The sequence below is a fragment of the Hypanus sabinus genome, chromosome 6 (assembly GCF_030144855.1).
Source record: "Hypanus sabinus isolate sHypSab1 chromosome 6, sHypSab1.hap1, whole genome shotgun sequence".
Classification (NCBI taxonomy): Eukaryota; Metazoa; Chordata; class Chondrichthyes; order Myliobatiformes; family Dasyatidae; genus Hypanus; species Hypanus sabinus.
The window spans coordinates 39573104-39593210 of NC_082711.1; the positions used below are offsets into that span (position 1 = coordinate 39573104).

Below are 20107 nucleotides of genomic sequence, written 5' to 3' on the forward strand. Positions count from 1 at the left end.
AATGGTAATTGTTTCAAACAATCCCAGAGCGCAGCAATTTGCGGTGAAGTACAAGTGCCATTTTTATTCTGCTGTCTGATCTAGATTTCCAGATTAGTACCAGTCCAATAACATAAGTATAACATTACCATATCTCAAAAATGGAGGCACCCTTTAATTCAACATCATAATTTGAATATAGTAAGATAGTTCATCCTATTTAAGGAATCATTTCACTGTATTTGAACAGACTCTCAGTTCCACTGTCTTGTAGTCAGTGTAAAGCCAATGTATGGATTAATATTTCTCATTTACGACATTTTTTGGTCACTGGAGCATCCAGAACTTGGCATCGCTCTTTAAAAATAAAGGGTTCCACATTAAGTGAAAGATGGGGTTAAAGTATTTCTCGCAGAGAGTATGAGTCTTTGGAACTCTCTTCAAGAAGATGGTAGAAGCAGAGTCTAAATATTTTTAAGGAATAGTTAGACATTTGGGGCAGCACAGTAGCATAGTAGTTAGCACAACACTTTATAGTGCCAGAGACAACTCCTTTATGCCTCTTCATGTCCAATCTATACCTATTTCAATATTATTGTTTATTTTAGCCACTTCATTGAAGAGTTTCCAAATGAGCAATGATGAGCTGGTTTGACATTCAGTGAAAATGACGTGTACATTGCCAATGTGATTGCTCTTGTTTTATCGAATTAGTGCAGTTCCTCAGTACAGTTGCATCATTTACAGCCGGACATAGGAAGAAGAATATTCTGTTCAATCCGGAGGTGCTTGCCTGTCTCCAGAGTAATACAATTAAATAGAAATCGAGATCTTTATCCAGTTGAGATTTAAGTTCACCATAGCTGATAGCAGACAATATATCCTGAAGTAATCACAGTTCAGCAACATCCTAAAGATATGAAAGATGTTGAGAATCCTCGGTACTGCTTGTACAAAGAAACTATTTTAGTCCTAAACACTGATCTCCCCTCTAGAGACAAAAATTCAAATTAAGCCTTACTAGGGACTGATAAAGATCTAATTTTTTAGCACTGACTGTTAAGGTTCTCAGTCAAAAAAAAGTCTGTTTGCCTCAGGGAAGACTTCAATTGATTTTAGTCCAGAATGCAAAATTGAGTCAGCTGAGATACATTTAAAGAAAAAGATTGAGATTATCAAAGAGTGATTTGCTGTGTTGAAGGGCATTCTTTTTAGTCATGGCTGGAGGCTTCAGAACAACTTTGGAGTTATCTGTCATTGGACTTGGAATCTAATAAATGATCATAAGGGTATAGTAGTATATTGGCTGATTTATTGGGTTAGTAACCAAAGGCCTGTTAGTTTAATTTGGAGCCATGGGTTCGAATTCCACCATGGTAGCTGGGGAATGTACATTTAAGTAATAAAATAAATCAGTAATAAAAATCTAGCATTAGTAATGGTGACCAAGAAACTAGGGTACTGTTGTTTAAAAAAACACATCTGGTTTCATAATTAGACTAATGTCTTTGAAGAAAGGAAATCTGTCATCCTTACCTGCTCTGGCCTTTAAGTGCATTTGGATCCACAGAGGTTGGTCCTTAACTTCCCAATGAAACACTACTTAGGGGTAAAATGGGATGGACTGTAAATGCTGGCCTTGCCAATTCTGCAAATGAACAAAGAAATTAAAGATGAACAAATTATAATTAAGTCAAATTAATCCTGTATCACTAAGCTCCTCTCAGTGTTTGTTCAGTGAGACTTGTTTGCAGTCTTCCAGCATGGAGGAGTGTGGAATTGGGACTACCTCAGTGCAGATATTTGCTATAACCACGGGGCCACGGGATAGCTAGGGTAGGTGGTGAGCACACACCACCTTCCCCTCCCCCCCCCCAGTGGCAAAGTTATCCTTGGCATTGGGCCCATCAGTGTCTCGAAAAAATTTGCAGATGCTGGAAATCCAAAGCAACGCACACAAAATGCTAGAGTGACTCAGCAGGCCAGGCAGCATCTATGGAAAAGAGTAAACAGTCAATGTTTCAGGCCAAGACCCTTCATCAGGGTTTAACATTTTCAAGCTGTTAAGGAAAATTACTATTACATGTAAACACAGAAACACATCATTGACTAAAGATGGGCACTGGATTCATAAGTTAATGGATAGATGGGGATTAATGTATGATTTGTGTAAATGGCTGTTGGTAGTTGACATGAACCTGTAGGTTAATGTAATTGGTGAAACGTACATAATTCACAACCACTGACAGTGAGTTGTGGCTCTCTTCAAGGGGCTGGTCTGACATAAGGTGACAACGTAATTACATAAGGTTATTTTACTGTGCTTTTAGTTCAGTGTTTGGAATAAAATAAATCAGTTGTTATGTTTTCTTAAACATAAAATGCCTCATGTCATTTTATTTGCAAAAACCTACAAACTCACTAGTCCAAAAGGCCTTACCTGTATTAGTTATTCTAGGAATCCTTAAAGACAATACAAAAATGTATAGCTAACCCAAGATGTTAACCGTCCATTTCCCTCCAGGGATGCTTCCTCCAGTGCCTTTTGTGTTGCCCCAGATTCCACTACCTTTACTCTCCTGATCTCTCTTAAAAATGTATAAAGTAAGTTCTAGAGACCGAATTCTTTCCCTCCTGGCAGCTGTTCATTTGAATAGAGACTGCTGTGTTGGGTTAGCTTGAGAGTTGGAGACCTGCAGGTGTTGGTGCTACCCCGTTGGACCCATGGGGAGTCTACCAGTGCAGCACCGAGGGAGTCAACACTCAAGCAGCAGATTGAAACAGTAGTACTAGAAGCTGATTCTTTCTCAGGGAAATACAAATAAGTCCTGGCATTTAGCATTGGCATGGAACCACAGGAAGGTGCATTGAACTAGTAATACCAAGAGTGGCATAATACAAAGCACTGAGCTGAGCAGACAAAATTCCCAGATTCCATCTAATGTCTGTGGGACCAGGGTAGAAGAATTAGGTTGCCAGGTTTTGGAACAGAGAGCAATTACTCGGAGAGGCAAATAGGATTCCTGCTCCTAATCAGTGATTGTTATAGGAAACTGTGGGTGTAGGCTGAAATACCACTCCACATTCAGACATAGTAATCCAGAAGGCTGATAACAGTCAAGCATTGCCAAGACTTTGGATGTATATCTTGGCCCAGGTTATGTAACATAGCAATATAACAAACAGGCTGCTAACTTGAAGAATTCTTGGTTTAACATTTTGAAAGCATTTGTGATTTTGTCCAAATCTGATCGCGGTCTTTAATATTTGCAGCTATTTCAAGGCAACAGCAATCCCAATGATACAGTTATAAGGAAATTCCCTCAGACAATCCTGACGCGATATGTTCGGATAAGACCACAGTCATGGGAGAATGGTGTTGCACTTCGCTTTGAATTATATGGATGCAAGATCACTGGTAAGCAAAAAGCTTCTGTGAAAACTATTTCAAACACTTTGTTCACTCCAATGCACCAAAGGCATTATTAATAAACAGATAAATGTTTACTGCAGTTATCTTTTCTGCAAAGAAACCTGCAAAAACAAAACCACCTATTTAAATCTTTCCTGAGAAATATACAAATGTGGAACCTATGTTTGCCCAATACAAATTCATTCTTTTCCCCTATATGTTTTCTTCTTACTTAATGAGAGATATCAATCCATATTGGAAGAGCCAAAGATTAGGGACGTCCATGTGTTCAAAGGACATAAATAGTTTTATCAATCTAAAAATATCATTTGGAGCATTGAGAAACGTCTGCTCCGAATCAACTTCCACATATGCAAGGTTACTTTAATTGAATGGAAAACTGTTATCCTGCAGTTGTGTGGTTGAATGTTTTGGGAACAGTGATATTTAATACTTTAGTATTCGAGAAAGTTGCTATCTGTTCTATTTAAAATCACTATCTGAAGGTGTGACCTCAATGATGCAATGTTTAATGCTCAAAAAATTTGCACCCAGCACCAGTCCTGACATCTGATGTTTGTAACTGCTGTATGGCGGCACCCTCCACTTGTAGGATTAGAAAAATGTTCTGGGTGATCCAGCTGCACTTTTGTCACTACCTTTGTCGCAGTAGTCGCATTTTTGCTTCTGCATCAGAAGAGTGTTCAAACCCATTTCCAGGGAAGTGTTCATGTAAACTGGATGACAAGTTCATTGTGGTACCAATTAAATGCTTCCCTGTCAGACATGCCATGTTTTGGATGTGGTGTGAAATTCATATCCTGTCTATCCTCTTAGGTTCTTCCACTATGATGGTTAATTGCCTTGGGCTACATAGTGGTGGTTGTCACATTTCCCAACAACAGTGACAGCCCTTTTTTGGCTGTGAAAAACTTTTTGAATCTTTTCCCTTTCTTAGACTCCTGGTTTAAATCCAGCCTGGCCCCAATGGGAGAAAAATATTCTTTGTGTACCAGATGTAAATGTACTAAAACTTCTACCAATATTTACAAAGCAAATTCATTCTTGCCAAAAAAAAGTTAACACAACCAAAGGAAAAGTATCAACTCAAGTCTCTAGCTCAAAAAGAACTCGGAGTGGAACATACAATCACTTTCTTTTTGATTTGTTCATTCACAGGTTATGGACACTTAGAATTTAGAATTTATTTAAATCTTACATCCATCCCACAATGTGAGGAAGTAAAAATCTTTGTCTTATGACTCCATTGTATTTGTTGTCCTTTTCCATTTGCACCTAAACTGAAACCTATTTCCAAAAGACAGTTTTCAACCTCCTCAATACATCTGGAGTCAGGTCTCAGCTTGCCTGGGTAAGGTCAGGTTTATTTGCCTCATCAGCATCAGTGAAAACATTCAGTGACTTAACAGCCACATCTTTTTAAAATTCCAGATTTATTTAATTTCCTAAATTTAAATCCCCCAAATGCCATGGATGGGATTTGATCTTATGCCTCTAAATCAAAGGCATGCTGCTATCATTGCTAATCAAGTAGCTGAACAGCAATACTGGTTTGGAACCTGGAATTACACACGTGCCTATTACTTTGCAGTCCTGAGGGAGGTGAAGCCTGACAATGTGAATGTCCACAGAGATTCTTTTGCCCAGCAGCCATAAAGTGTTCAAGAAGAACTAGCACACAAAAAAAAAACATGCCCGGTATCTTTCCTCATGAACTGGAAATCCATGCCTAGGCTAGTTATCTATGTGAGATGTAAATTGTTACCAACTTTGTACTCCAAGTGGTCTCGGACATGTTTTTTGTGGGAGTGTGGGGACAGAACAAAACTACCAGCAATTAGATAAAGACTGAAAATCTCAATTAGGTTCTCGCAGGGTGGGTAATGAGAAATCCAACATTATTAGATCTTGAGAACAGATAATAAAATTCTAAATCTGAGGAGAGATATTGGACCCAGACTAAAAGTAATTTGATCTGGTCATGCACTTCAAAAAAAAATATATGGGGATAATTGAGTGGAGGGAAGGCAGTGTTTTTCATTAAGTCCACGTTTGGCAGAGAAATGCATGATATCAAAGAATAAAAATGGGATTTGAAAAGATGGCAATTAGAAAGGCAAAGAGGAATAGTGAAATTAAGTTATCAAGGAACAAAACACAAAGTGTGTTAGAGACTTTTCAAGAACAATGGAAGTCTGAGGATCAGAATAGGATCATTAAGCAACGAACAGGAGAATAGTAGGAAGGAGACAACAGAAATAAGTCACTATTTTGTTTCCACATGTATCAGGGAGAGACAACAGGTGAACATGACATTGGATGATAAAACAAAACAGGGGCATTTAAAAAAGAAAACGAGTGAAGATGAAATGCCCCAATCAATTCAAAAAGAATAAAATCCAATTGATTGCATCCATACATTTTTTAAAGAATTAAGACAAAGATGGCAGACTGCTGCTCACATTTAATAATTCATTAGATAGAAGTACTGTGCCAGAGGACTGGCAGATAGCTAATGTAGTATCTATTCTTGAGTATAGAAAGTGAACATGTCTCAGGAATTATAGAGCCATCAGACTAGCATTAATGGTTGCCAAAATATTAGGGTTTCTTCCAAAGAAATGCAAGAAGAGCTTCATTTAATAATCAATGCAGATTTCCAAAGGGAAAATATTGTCTAACCTATCTGAATTTCTTAGTGAGGTAGCAGAGAGTGTAGGCAATGAAGTTGGGTAGATGTAATTTATTTTGGTTTTCAAAAGACGTTTGATAAGGAACTGCATCATAGGCAGGTGAATGAAAATGGAGAATGTGAAGACAAAGTTGAAGTGGTAGAATGGATTGCTACCTGGCATCTGGACTGTATAAGCAGAGAAGTGTACTAAAGGGCAGCTACTTGCAAAGGAAGAAGGTAGTTAGTGGAGTTCCATAAAGCTTGCTGCTAGGTCAACTGCTCTACAAAATTGACATTAAAATTTAGTCTCTGGAATTAGCAACGTAATTTTTAAATTTGACATTGGTATCTACTTTGGTGTAAGGGGAGAAGTGGGTGGAATGGGGGCATTGTCAATACTGCAGAGTGTGATTTGCAAAATAATGATGTTCAGCGCAAATAAATGTGTTCTATTACATTTGTTTAGAGGCTTAGAGAGTGTACATATTTCTGGATAGGGTCATCAATCAAAGTGATCCTAGAGTACAAATATACCAGCATCAAAGTTATGCCAGTCTAAAAAGACAAACACAAAGTGCAGTAGAATTTATTTCTGATGGGTTATAATTGAAAAGTAGGGACCTTATCATAAACCTGGATCATAACCTGGATCTCAAGAAGAGAAAGCTGAGCTCTGATAGAAATAGAGCTCTGTCATTTTGTGAAAAAATAGAGAGCCTGGCAGAAAGAAGAGAAAGTAGAAAATATGTTTCCACTTTTAGGTTAGAGAGGCCGAATGGAGACAATGTATAACTCACCACTACAGGGAGAGGATGAAACATTGAAGATACATTTGAGGGGAGACAAGGCAAGCATATGAGAGAGAAGAGGGGAAAAAATGACATAAATAAAGACAAGCAAAGATGGGATCAGGTACATAAAGGCTGTCGTGGACTAGTTGGGCCAAATGGTCTTTAACTGTACTGTAGATCCTAAGTTGGGTGGCGGTGTAGAGATACGTCTTTACCAAAGGAGGTGTAAGGCCCTCCTACTCGGCTAGCCTGCAGGTCACCCTTAGGCAAGAGGTAAAGCCTGCTTCACCAACCCCTCCCCTCCCACCAATCAGGGTCATGTGAGCCACGGGAGCAAGTGGTGAAGCCAGGCAGACAGTCTCTGAGGAGTATTGATGATGGCTGGGTTCACCCGTCTTGTAAAGACACTGCCCAGAAAAGGGCAATGGCAAAGCATTTCTGTAGCAGAATGTGCCAAGAATAATCATGGTCACAAAAGGACGATGATCAACCATGTCATCCAGACATGGCACATGTGACCATACGACCATAAGGTGCAGGAGCAGAATTAAGCTATTTTGCCCATCAAGTCTGCTGTGCCATTTTAGCACAGCCAATCCATTTTCCCTCTCAGCTCTAATATCCTGCCTCCTCCCCATATCCCTTCAAGCCCTGAATAATCAAGAATCTATCACCCTCTGCCTTAAGTATACATAGAAACTTGGTCTTCCACAGATTCACCACTCTCTGCTAAAGAAATACCTTCTCATCTCCGTTCTAAAAGGATGCCTCTCTCTTCCGAAGCTGTGCCCTCTCGTCTTAGACTCCTGCACTAGGAAACATCCTCTACACATCCATCCTATTGAGGCCTTTCAACATTTGGTAGATTTCAATGATGCCAGCCCTCATTGATGGAGGTGATATCGAAAGTAATCCTATATGTGTTTGGAAATAAGGAATACTAATTTTGTATGTCCATATATTTTACATATATATATATTTGATTTTAAATGTGCATACAGAAGAGCTAAGTTATAATTGATTAATAATGAGCTACCATTTATCTTGTAAAATCCATCATGGTTAATCACTTAAACAGCTGCAGCTCTACTCATAATGAAATGTTGTCACAGAAAATGGCAGCACTCAAAATTTAATAAAGTGCACTTCAGTCAGCAGCCACAAGTGACAGGAATATGCGAATATCTGAGGCAGTGAAGGGTGTGGTGGCTCACTACTCTGCCATCTCCCTGGAGTCAGAGGCCCGTGCTTGGACTGGAATCTCTTTTGTAAAGCCTTTTTGCTGGATCCTTTTCATTTCTGTCTAGGATGTTTATTTAATTCATAAACACCTTTCTGATTAACTCTTCAGTGCTGTGATTTATCATCGCCAGCTAGCCAACCAAAAATGTAAGAATTTACTTCAGAATCAGGTTTAACATCACCGGCATGTGCCTTGAAATCTGTTGACTTTTCAGCAGCAGTGCAATGCAATACATAATAATAGAGAATAAAAATAGTGAATTACAGAATACATATTAAATTGTAAAATTAAATAAGTAGTGCAAGAATAGAAATAAAAAGTAGTGAGGTAGTGTCCATGGGTTCAGCATTCATTCAGAAATCGGATGGCAGAGGGAAAGAAGCTGTTGCTGAATCGCTGAGTGTGTGCCTTTATACCTCTGTGCCTCCTTCCTGATGGTAGCAATGATACAACACACTCCTCAGTTAATCTCCACAGATGTGAAAATGATCAGGGCCTCACTTTAGAGAAGCCAATCAGAAATCAAAACCAGAATGAACAATATAGTGTACTTGACATTAAGTAATTCTTAACCACACCTGAAGTATTGTGTTGGAAACAAAAGTTGATCACTAATAGTAAGCCTTCAAGTAAGTGATGAGGAAGTAATACCATACCACAGAACAGTGCAGCACAATGTGTCATCCATCTATTTACCATTGGGGCTGTGCCTTGCTTTAATTCAACAGTATTGTTTTTGTTTTGTTCAGATTTTTCATTCCACAGTGCTACCAGTAGATTGTTCTCCTTATCACTGTAAGTACATCTTCATTTTAAAAAAAGCATTACCTCATTCTTCACTAATGGCCATTAACTTGTTGACCTGTAGATTACCCCTGTTCTGGAATGCTAGGAATGGTATCTGGACTCATCACTGATAACCAGATCACAGCCTCATCCTCCATGGACCGTTATTGGGGTCCTGAACATGCTCGTCTTCTCACCAGTCGTCAAGGCTGGGGATTACAACACATCCATCGGCCTTACAGTAATGAATGGATACAGATAGACCTGGGAATGGAGAAGGAGGTGCGGAGCCTGATCATTCAGGGTGTGAAGCAGAGGGATAATAAAGTATATATGCGGAAGTTCAAACTTGGGTACAGCACAAATGGATCAGACTGGAAGTTGGTAACAAATCCTGGCAGCTCTAAACCGAAGGCAAGTAGACTGTGATCACAGCTTTAGTTGTGAATATTTCTGTTTGAAATGGAAGCAGGACCTCTGCGTTCAGCCCTTGCCATTGTGCTGTCACTAGAATGAATGTCTCAAGTGCCACAAGCACCTAAGCAGCACCTGCCGAGAGCCTGGTGTCACCTCTGTAATGTGTAACTAGATTCCCATTTCCACATTAAGCAAATAAACAATTTCTATTCTCTCCACCCGGTCAGAATGTATTACCTCAGAGTTCCTTGCAGCCAAGTATTGATACCATACAGAGCTGGCATTTTGTTTATGTGAAATGCACTAAAAATGCACACGTGTTTCTTGGGAATCTTTGTGTGACAAACACGAAAGCTGCAAGTCAATCAGAATGCAAAGATCCTCTTCATAGAAGAATATCTGGATAATATGTGTTTGGTGGACAGCCTCCAAAATACTTCCATCGTGGTTGTGTTGTGCATTTGCAGAGTCTGTAGCAGCTAAATACAATTTGCATTACCGGGCTGTAAACAAGTGAAGGTTTGCTGAGCACTTTAATGTAAGTGAGACCACAGACATAAGAGCAGAATTAGTTCATCTGGCCCATCGGGTCTGCTCCACCATTCCATCATGGCTGATTTATTACCCCTCTCAACTCCATTCTCCTGCCTTCTCCCTGTAATCTTTGACACCCATACAAATAAAGAACCTGTCAACTTCTGCTTTAAATAATACCCGATAAATGGGCCTCCACAACCATCTGTGACAATGGATCCCACAGCTTCACCAACTTGCCAGTTAATATGGATAATATTCACATGATGCTAGTGCTCTGCTTGTTAAACAAATTTAGCTAATTTTACCTTATAACCCAGCACAGCCTGAAAACTGTCCAATAATGACCTATGGACAATCCAATGGTGTTAGCAGCCTGAGAATGCATCTCAGAGCAGAAAAAGAATGATTGCAAGACAAATATATAAATATCATTTAAACATTCTTAATAACCGGTCGTCCTCTGAGGTCACTCTGTACAAAGTCTAAACATTTTTTTCCACTAGTTGGTGTGACTCCATGGTACTGGTGATTTAGGAGCAAGTCTTTATGGAGATCCATCACTTGTTGCCAGCAATAAATGGGCCATATACTACCTTCACTTAAATGAAATGAATTTTGGAGGCAGAATATTTTAGGTAGATATGACATTTTGTTTTTGTTTCAATTGACTGGTGTTTAATTTCTTGTGGTAAAATTTTTGTGATAGTTTCTTAAATCACAGTAAGTTGCCATTGGTTGAGATGGAAATTGGTACGTTTATCCCCTTTTTTCGAATAGTAAATTGGCACAGAGCATAGTTGTTTAATAAGAAAAGCTGTTGGATGTATGACCTGTCTTCATGGTGAAACACATTCTTGAATTTACTTTTGGATAATGATTTATTATTTATTATTATTATTGGGTAATAGCCATGAAAACTTTCAAATAATTCTACTGAATTAATATACATTCCTAGACTTATTGTACATAATTCCAGTTAGGATTCTACTGTCAAATTTTGAATTTTCAGGATCAATTTTATAATTACAAATGTCGCTGGGCTGTGAAAATCGATTGCATATTATGGATACACAAATTAAACTTAGTTTAAGGAATGAGCATTTTTTTTCCTCTGGTGTGCATTTCTGTTAATGGATTCAACTAACATCTGACTATTTTTTCCATATTGTCTAGATATTTGAAGGAAATACCAACTATGATACACCAGAAATTCGGAAGTTTGAACGACTTTTCACAAGATACATTCGTGTCTACCCTGAGCGAGCAACGCCTGCTGGGTTGGGACTACGCATGGAATTGTTGGGATGTGAAATCGAAGGTAATGTATGTTTTAAAATGATCTATGTCTTCACTGATTGGAGTACTGTATCTAACAAATGTAGTAATAGCCCTGGAAGGGAGGTGGAAGATTGAAAAAAGACAAAATAACTGAGATCAAAGCTTCCACTTGCTGTTAAATCTTCATTGAATATTTTTTGAGTGTCAGCAAGAGCTGAAGCTTTGCAATCTGTCTTCTTCATTCACCAGTGTAAGTGTTCCTTCAGTTAGTGCAGACGACACGTATCTCAGTGGTTACAACATTGCTATACGAGCAGCCATATAACCTTATAAATAGACTAGAGGATATTTGAAAACCAACGTCTGGCTTAGTTACAAAATGTCTGTGACTTTTAAAACTATAATAATTTACAATGTAGTACAGCACATGATCCAGTTAAAACCAATGTAAAAATATCTATTTCCTGAGAGCAAATGAACATTTTACCCCTACTACTTGTGCGTGATGGGATAAAATTTCATTTAACATAAAAAGGCATGCAATTCTTTTAACACTTATTTTAACAATAATGGGTTTGAACTAAGCAGGTTAATGCCCCCATTAAAATAGGAATGTGATCTCATACCATTAGACTCCTTGCTGCTGATGTGTTTAACCACAGAAAAGTCTTTGTGACTCACAAATTGAATTTACCCATCAAGAGAAATAGCAATATTTATATCTATTTTGTGTTCCTCTTCCCTGTTGTTGAGTGATAATGTGATGCTCTCCAAATCTGATGTTAGATGCTTATATTTAAAATGATCAGGGTAGATGTATTGGTGCTGCACTCCTCTGTAGGAGGCCACTTCTTCATTCTTAAAGGTGTTCACATACTCACCGCTATCTCTCAACATATGATCTACTGAAAAGAGATATTGTGTACTTATGAACGTGTCCACACCAATACAGTGTAATAATGAGGGCACACCTATGTGTGCTTCCAATAATTGTAACTTCCCGAACTTGTCCAGATTTGCCTGGGAAAGACTATGATTTTGCATTTTCTTCTTTCACTTCACCAATCAGAAGATTAAATCTTAGACTTAAGCTACACGAGGAAATCTGCAGATGCTGGAAATTCAAGCAACACACACAAAATGCTGGTGGAACGCAGCAGGCCAGGCAGCATCTATAGGAAGAACTACAGTCGACGTTTCGGGCCGAGGCCCTTCGTCAGGACTAACTGAAGGGAAAGATAGTAAAAGATTTGAAAGTAGGAGGGGGAAATGCGAAATGATAGGAGAAGACTGGAGGGAGTGGGATGAAGCCAGGAGCTGAAAAGGTGATTGGCAAAAGGGATACAGAGCTGGAGAAGGGAAAGGATAATGGGACGGGTTGGAGGAACAACACCTTATATACCGTCTGGGTAGCCTCCAACCTGATGGTATGAACACTGACTTCTCTAACTTCCATGAATGCCCCTCCTCCCCTTCTGACCCCATCCCTGATTTATTTATTTTCCCCCTCCCCTTTTTTAGCTCTCTCTGCCCATCACTCTGCCTGTTCTCCATCTCACTCTGGTGTTCCCCTCCCCCTTGTTTCTCCCTAGTCCTCCCGTCCCATGATCCTTTCCCTTCTCCAGCTCTGCATCCCTTTTGCCAATCACCTTCCCAGCTCTTAGCTTCACCCCATCCCCTCCGGTCTTCTCCTATCATTTCGCATTCCCCCCCCCACTTCCAAATCTCTTGCTATCTTTCCTTTCAGTTAGTCCTGACGAAGGGTCTCGCCTGAAAAGTCGACTGTACTGCTTCCTATAGATGCTGCGTTCCACCAGCATTTTGTGTGTGTCGCTTAGACTTAAGCTTTTCTGAATTAGACTTTCTTTGATCTTCTCCTCATCATTGTAATTGAATATTTATAACCTTTTCAATAATGTCAGCGTTTATTTAGCAAGTGGTTACTTAGCTTGCATTGCAGCTTCAGGCTGGGCTGACAATGCGGTTCTGAAGGGCTGTTGCAATGTAGGAATGTACCATTTGTCAGATCAGTTGGTAAACCCATATTTTGTCCTTTCTCATGGGTATTGAAAGATCCCACTGCACTGTAGGGTCAGTTGGGCATCAAAGGTGGGAGGCAGAGGAGCTGAGGCATTGAGGTCAAATACAGTATAACTCCCCGATTAAAATTGCACTGTACCATCAAGTTGTGATTGTTCTACCTAAAAGTGGTACCCTTTAGTAGATTGTATTTCACAATTGATCTGACCAAACTATATACATTTCCTTGAAAATTCATTATTTAAGCAATATGATTGCAAAATGTATTTAAATAATATTTCCATTAAAGCAGATTGAAGCATAAGTTGATGAAGAAGAGTGCTTTTATTTATTTTTCATTGATGAGGCATGGAATCTGGTCTTTGTTCCCTAACTGGCTTTCAAAGCAGGATTGTAAGGTGCCTTCTTCAATTCCTTAATCAGCATGTTGAAAAGTTTGGTTAATGTGTACACTCACGTGTGCAGTGCTGTTGCTGACACATGTGTAACCGCTTGTCACTTATCTGAATCTAGTTTTGGGGTTAGGCTGTTTCATTGCAACAAAAATATCTGTCTAAGTATTTTCCAACACATTTACTATCTAGATTATATAAAGACAATGCTAAATGAATTTCAGCGCTCTCTTTTGCAGAGTGGGGCAGGCAGAAGAGGAATTCTGATGTTTTGTCCTTGCGGCATTCAGTTACCTAATTTTGCCTTACTAATCTAGTTTGAAATAATGTGCGAACATGGTAACATTTAGTGACATTTAAAAGTTCAACTCCCAGTGCTGATCTTAAATTCAACTTCAATGAGACCAAAATTAAATACGAGCTCTTCGAGTATTCAGATTACTTCTCCAGCTTGTAATAATTGAGACAAAAAAAAAGATCAGGTACTGTTATTCTAGCTGTCAATACTTCCTGCCTTCTTATTTTAACACAATAAAATAGGTCAGCAGCTGAATGCCTGTATCCTTTCGATCTGTGTTTTGATAGACTGGAGCAGCCACCAATATTTATGGCTCAACACAGTCATTGTAGCTGTTAAACCTACAGATTACTTACCATTATTTTTCATACTTTTAACCCAAGTTGATATCAGAACACACCCCTGCGTGAGCTGGGCCCTCAGTATCTATGCCCACCACACTGAGCTTCGCATCACTGAAATAATTGTATAATTCAGGCCTCTGGAGGATTCTTTCCTTTGGAGACCTATTCGAGTGAGACAGAGTCAGAGAGTTTTAGTAGCAACATGTTCTACTGGGGAAGTAGCGTAACTGTCGCCCAAGCACAGTTCATTGGCCCATTTAATGAGCATATTAACATTGGCAATTATGAACAGATTAAACAATCAAGTAACAGTATGATTGCAGTGCACTCACTCTAACTCTTTACTATATGATTTGTTCCACCTAGATCTTTAAAATCTACTAAATCATGCTGGCAGTATTTTTGACATTTCAAAAGCTAAGTTCAATTTAACCCCTAGCGATCAAAACTGTCTGCCAGACTGAACAGTCTTATACCCCAGAACATCTTTGTGCAACGCAGCTGCTCAAGTGTGAAGTGTTTTCCAATGCTGCTTTCTTGATCCTCACCAATGACATCCATATATTCAGGAATATAATGAGGGCCTTGACTCCAAAAGGACATAGAGCATTTACCAAAGACTTGATTTTAACCCAAATAACAGCCTTTTTGAGTAAAAGTAATTGACAGGCTCCATGAATGTGGATGAGTTAACCAGTGACCCATGCAGATCAGGATGATTTTTGATTTGATTTCTGATCCAGTTAGTTAACTAACCAGCAGCAAGGTGCTTTAGGGAATCGCAGAATGAAACATGAACTCTTCAGCTTGTTGGGTCTGAAATGAACCTGTGCAATGAACTTGGTGCAGTCTTACCTCTAACTACTCACTCCGCAAGAGATTTTTTTGCTTCTCTTCCTATTGTTGGACCTTTTGCCAATTACACTTATTCCACGTCCACGGGTCCTCGGGAATAGTTTCATGAGACACACAGCAAGCTTCCCCACTCCAGAAGTATATAATGAACAGGTAACATGATATTTTGCCAATTAAATTTTGGTGTGGATGTCTCTGCTTCCCTGCAAAACAAGTTAGTGAGGAACTTTTGAGATCATTTTGCTGCGATATCTCACTGGAAGATGACAGTCCAGTACCACACCAGAATGCCAGCCTATGGCTTATCCTTAAGTCTCTAAGGTGAGGCATAAACTCACAGCCAGTTTGTGGGAGTGCTGAATCATCAGGGCATTGTGGTTGTAGGTCTCCTCCAGCAGGATGCATACCATAGTTCTTGTCCCTGCTTGACAGCACCAATCCTTGTTGAAGAGTGCTATTACAAAGAGCGGGTGAGGATTTTGCCATGATGTGTGGTGATGCCTGACTTCTCATCTACTAGCTTGTCTGTATTCACCCTGAAGGCTCACGTGCAGATCGTTTCCACTTAAACGAGGAGAATCAGTGGGGCGGGGGAGGGGAGAAGAAGGTGTGTTAAATGTGCCTAATAGTTTTTATTTACATATTAAAATGCATGAGAGTTCTGCAGGTCCTTAATACATTGATCTTTCAATTGTAGTCCCAACGGTTACTCCAACAATGGACACAGATGAGTGTGACGACGAGCTTGGAAACTGCCACAGTGGAACAGGTGATGCCTTCGACTTTACAGGTGCTTAAATCATCCTCCTAACACCATCACTAACCTTCCACATTCATTTCCTTTGTGCTATATTGCTAATGAGCCAAGAATCACTAAAGCAAGTCATCTATCATCCAATATGTGCAGCTTATCCTTACAAATCCGCCACTATCAACACCTTCCTTCAGCTAATTGGGACTAATGTTATGGTGTTCATTATTCCTTACTGGGCACTGAAACGCTGCCTTAGAATAAAAAATACACAGCATTAAACTGAAACTGAATCACTTGTCATAGCCTTACGGGCAACTCAGTTTCTGCAGTCATGTTAACACGTAGTCAAAGCACGCAATCCAAATGAGCCTGAGGATTTCATGGGAGAAGGACATGGGTGCTAAACTCACTGCTGCTTCATACAATCATAGAAACTGATGACAGAGACAGACTACTTTGTCCGTTGTGGTCATGACGTCCACAAAAATGAATGTGCATATGTGAGCACGAGCAGCTGCCAGGTTTCTACCTTGTGTTTAGCATTAGCAAGAAAGGCAAAAATATGTTTTTTTTTCCCAGCCCTTTCATCTAACTGCCGATGTCAAACCCTGCATTTGACATGGAGACCTTTGTTTTCTATAAAATAGGTTTTACAAAACAAGCCTGAAGAAGTAATGCGGCTTGGTGACATCGTTCAATCAGTCTGGAGTACAGTATTTAATTAACCCTGACAAAAGTGTCACGTCTCTATTAATTTTCTACTTTGTGCTTCCAGCAATCACTAGCGTCAACCCTGTGAGACCATCCCCTCTGATTTACCTTTGTTACTCTAATGTCAATCTGTTCTCATTTTATGACCCTAAAATACACTGCATCAATTCCAAACTGTGTGTTTTGTTATGACTGTCATCGCAGGCAGAGTGTTAGAAGAGGGTGGGGTTTGGATGATAGCAGGAACACTAGCTGGTACTGCATTGTTCCCCTCCAGTCATAGCTTGGGGTCTGCAGCCTGGTCTGTCGATAATTTGACAATTGTTTGCATGTTTTGCAGTTTCCCTGCTGTGGGGTAGGAATCTCTGCTCGTCTGTGAAATGCAGCATGGCAGAGAACGAGAGAGATTTATTCTTTAGTGCAGTGGTTTTGAAGGTATCACTTGGCCCGTGGGTCTGTTGGCGGCCAACAGCAGCATTGCACAGCCGCCAGAGCGAGCAGTAGAAGCAGCTTAAGGTGGCATTGCTTCAGCTTTGCACAGCCGTGATCTGTAGCTGTTTGCACAGCAATTGCACTTATGGTAAATATTGCTTTTGTAGGAATTTATTTTAGCAAGTCACAGATGGACGAAAGAAGGGTCAGACCTTTATAAATCTGTTACCCGTTCTTTGTAGAAACAAGGGGATTGGTTCAAAATTCTTCAAATAGATCACTGCCAATTCAAAGGGAGTATGTAGTCTCGGCGAAATGGTCCCTGTACATCGTGTCCGAATAGCCCTGTGGCATTCTTTACCAGGAGTTACAAGATTGTTGTTATGCGTGCACACAAAAGATTGGAACTATTGTTTCTGTGCCTTAAATTAGGTAGGAAAATAAGTAAATGATAAGAGTTTTAAAGCCATCCCTTTTTGGCTATAATCCTTTTCTCTAATTCAGTTTGTCAGTTAAGGCCACTAACGGTTTCCAAAACAGTGGTTTTGTTTTGTGAAAGACCGCCTGCCAGTGCATGGCCTCTTCTACCGACAAGCTGGCACCTCTCTTAGGCTAGAGAATCAAAACCTCATATTCTGTCTGGGTAGCCTCTACCCTGACAACGTGAACATCAATTTCTCTAGATCTGATCATTTTCCTCTTCTCCCTTTCCTCCTCTTCTTCTTCTTGTAAAGTTTAATGGTGGTTGGCCCTTCCTTCTTCCATTCCACATTCTGGCTCCCCCTTATCTCTTCCCTTCACCTCCCTATAACTTTCACCTTTGACCCCTCCTCCTCTCCTTCCTCCCATGGTCCATTCCCCTCTCCAGTGAGATTCATTCCTCTTCAACCCTTTACCTTTTCCACCTAGCACCTCCCAGCTTCTCACTTCATCCCTCACTCCCACCTACCTACATCCCCCTCACCTGGTTCACCTATCACCTTCCAGCTTGCACTCCGTACGCATCCCCATCTCATTTCAACTTCTACCCCCTTCCTCTCCAGTCCTGATGAAGTGTCTCAACCCAAAATGTCGGCTCTTTATTCCTTCCCATAGATGCTGCCTGACCTGCTGAGCTCCCCCAGCATTTCATGTGTGTTAACCTCCCAGTCACTCCTTCCCTCCCCTGGCAGCAGCCCCCACATCTTAGCTCATGTGCAGAAACAAAGAGTAAGTTCCTCTGATCCATTGGAGATATTGTACTCTTCACTGCTAATTAAATGAAATGTACAAGAGCTCAGAATTCATTCCCCAATTACCTTTTAACATTTACTAACAGAGTAACCTTCAACCCCTTTCATCATTGTGGATATAGTGATCTGGAACCCACATCCACAGAGAAAGAGATTCTGCATAAAGGAAGTGGATCGCTGCATAGTTTGACTACAAGTAATAGCTCCAGAACCGTTTACACGCTCTACATCTGATTTGAGATCTTATAACTGTTTTACAGGTGGGCATACTGCTGTAAGTACAGAGGAACCAACGTTACCCGAGTTACTTTCCCCAGGTATGTAGTCTCTGTAGATGAGTTACTGCAGTTAATAGAAACAGTTTAGCATACTCTTAAATGTTTGTAAATTAATGGTAGAAAAATGTCAGAGATAGAAATGACAGTCCTTAAAAATGTATTCAGGGCTGAAGGAGGTTTTGATCTTAACTGTTTAGGTCCCAGAGTTTGGCAGGTGAAATGCTTTTGAGCTTCACATATGATGGAAGCCCGTTAAACATGATTAAGTGAGGTGTTCATTGATATTTGGCAAAGATTAAAACAGGAGGACTCTGCGCAAATTCACTCCTGATCGAGTATAGATTCGATTACTTCAGAAATGGCCATTCCCTGTCAGTATCAAGGACTGGCAAGGGGAGATGCAGCAAAGGTCAACAGGTGAGAAATGTTCTCTTTCTTTAGCCTTACAATGAACTTTAGCTTGACCTCAGGAAACAATCACTGCAAGACCATAAAACATAAGACATTAAGAATAGGAGTAGAACAAGGCCATTCAGCCCATTGATTCTGCTCCACCATTCCATCATGGCTGATTTATTATCCCTCTCAACTCCATTCTTCTGCCTTCTCCAGTAACTTCTGATACCCTTACTAGTCAAGAACTCTTCAACCTCAGCTTTAAATACCCAACGAGATGGCCTCCACAGCCACCTGTGGAAATGAATTCCATGGATTCACCACCTTCTGACTAAAGATGTTCCTCCTCGTCTCTTTTCCAAAGGGACGTCCATTCTAAGGATGTTCCTTCTGGTCCTAGATTTCCCCACTATAGGAAACATCTGCCCTGAGTCCACTCCACCTAGGTCGTTCAATATCTGCAAGGCCAGGTTGTTGACTTAGTTTCATAGGTCCATTATTGGAAGGCGCAGCAGACCTATGATACTATTGTGATGGAGTAATGACATTCCCGTCACCATAGTTACAGTTAACTCCTGGTGGAGTCTCAAACCGACTAATAAAACATTATGTGTGGCTTTCACTCATTCAAAATCAGGTTTCTAGCAGAAAAATTATGGAAAACTAAATCTTCACTTCTTATGCCATGGAAATAGATCTTCTCTATCAAATTGTAGAATGTTAGACTCCCAGCAAACTACCAATTGACACACTTAAATCCATGAAATGTGCAGACTTTAAGTCACATTCGCTCTATGAAATGTGGCTTACTTTACAAAGAAACTGAAAATCCATAATGTTTAATACTGAAAGTAATTTTAATTAAATGATTCACAAACATATCCAACTAGCAAGCTCCTAGTTTTTTGTTTACATCACTTATCAGTATAAAGCTGTCTGTAGTATTGGGTCTGATATATCCACAATGGCCAAAAAATATATTAATTCTTATTGCCTGATATTGCAAAATTGGGCAAGAGAGTGAGAGGTAAAGGAGGAATTAAAAAAAGAATTGCGCTTCACAGAAGCTGTGGTTGATAGCAAAGCCACTATGAATTTCAATACTTCTATTTATGTGCACAGTTGGCATTTCTTAAAGATATTTAAGTAACTTTTGCATGCAGCAAATAGTTTCTCTAGCAGAATATACGTCTGTGATTTTATTCCACTGAATTTAAAAAAGATCAAGATACACTCA

General features: G+C 39.8%; 1 protein-coding gene across 7 annotated transcripts in view; it reads left to right on the forward strand.

Annotated features, from left to right (window-relative positions):
• nrp1a (neuropilin 1a) overlaps positions 1-20107 on the forward strand; it is a 189275-nt gene that overhangs the window by 137690 nt on the left and 31478 nt on the right. For 6 of the 7 annotated variants that reach the window (XM_059971944.1, XM_059971946.1, XM_059971948.1 and 3 more), the window contains 5 exons: positions 3253-3397; positions 8989-9320; positions 11034-11178; positions 15765-15857; positions 18457-18513. In XM_059971944.1, coding sequence (XP_059827927.1) covers positions 3253-3397; positions 8989-9320; positions 11034-11178; positions 15765-15857; positions 18457-18513 — 772 coding nt within the window. The remainder of the gene's footprint in view (positions 1-3252; positions 3398-8988; positions 9321-11033; positions 11179-15764; positions 15858-18456; positions 18514-20107) is intronic. The other variant, XM_059971945.1, reaches the window with a different exon arrangement.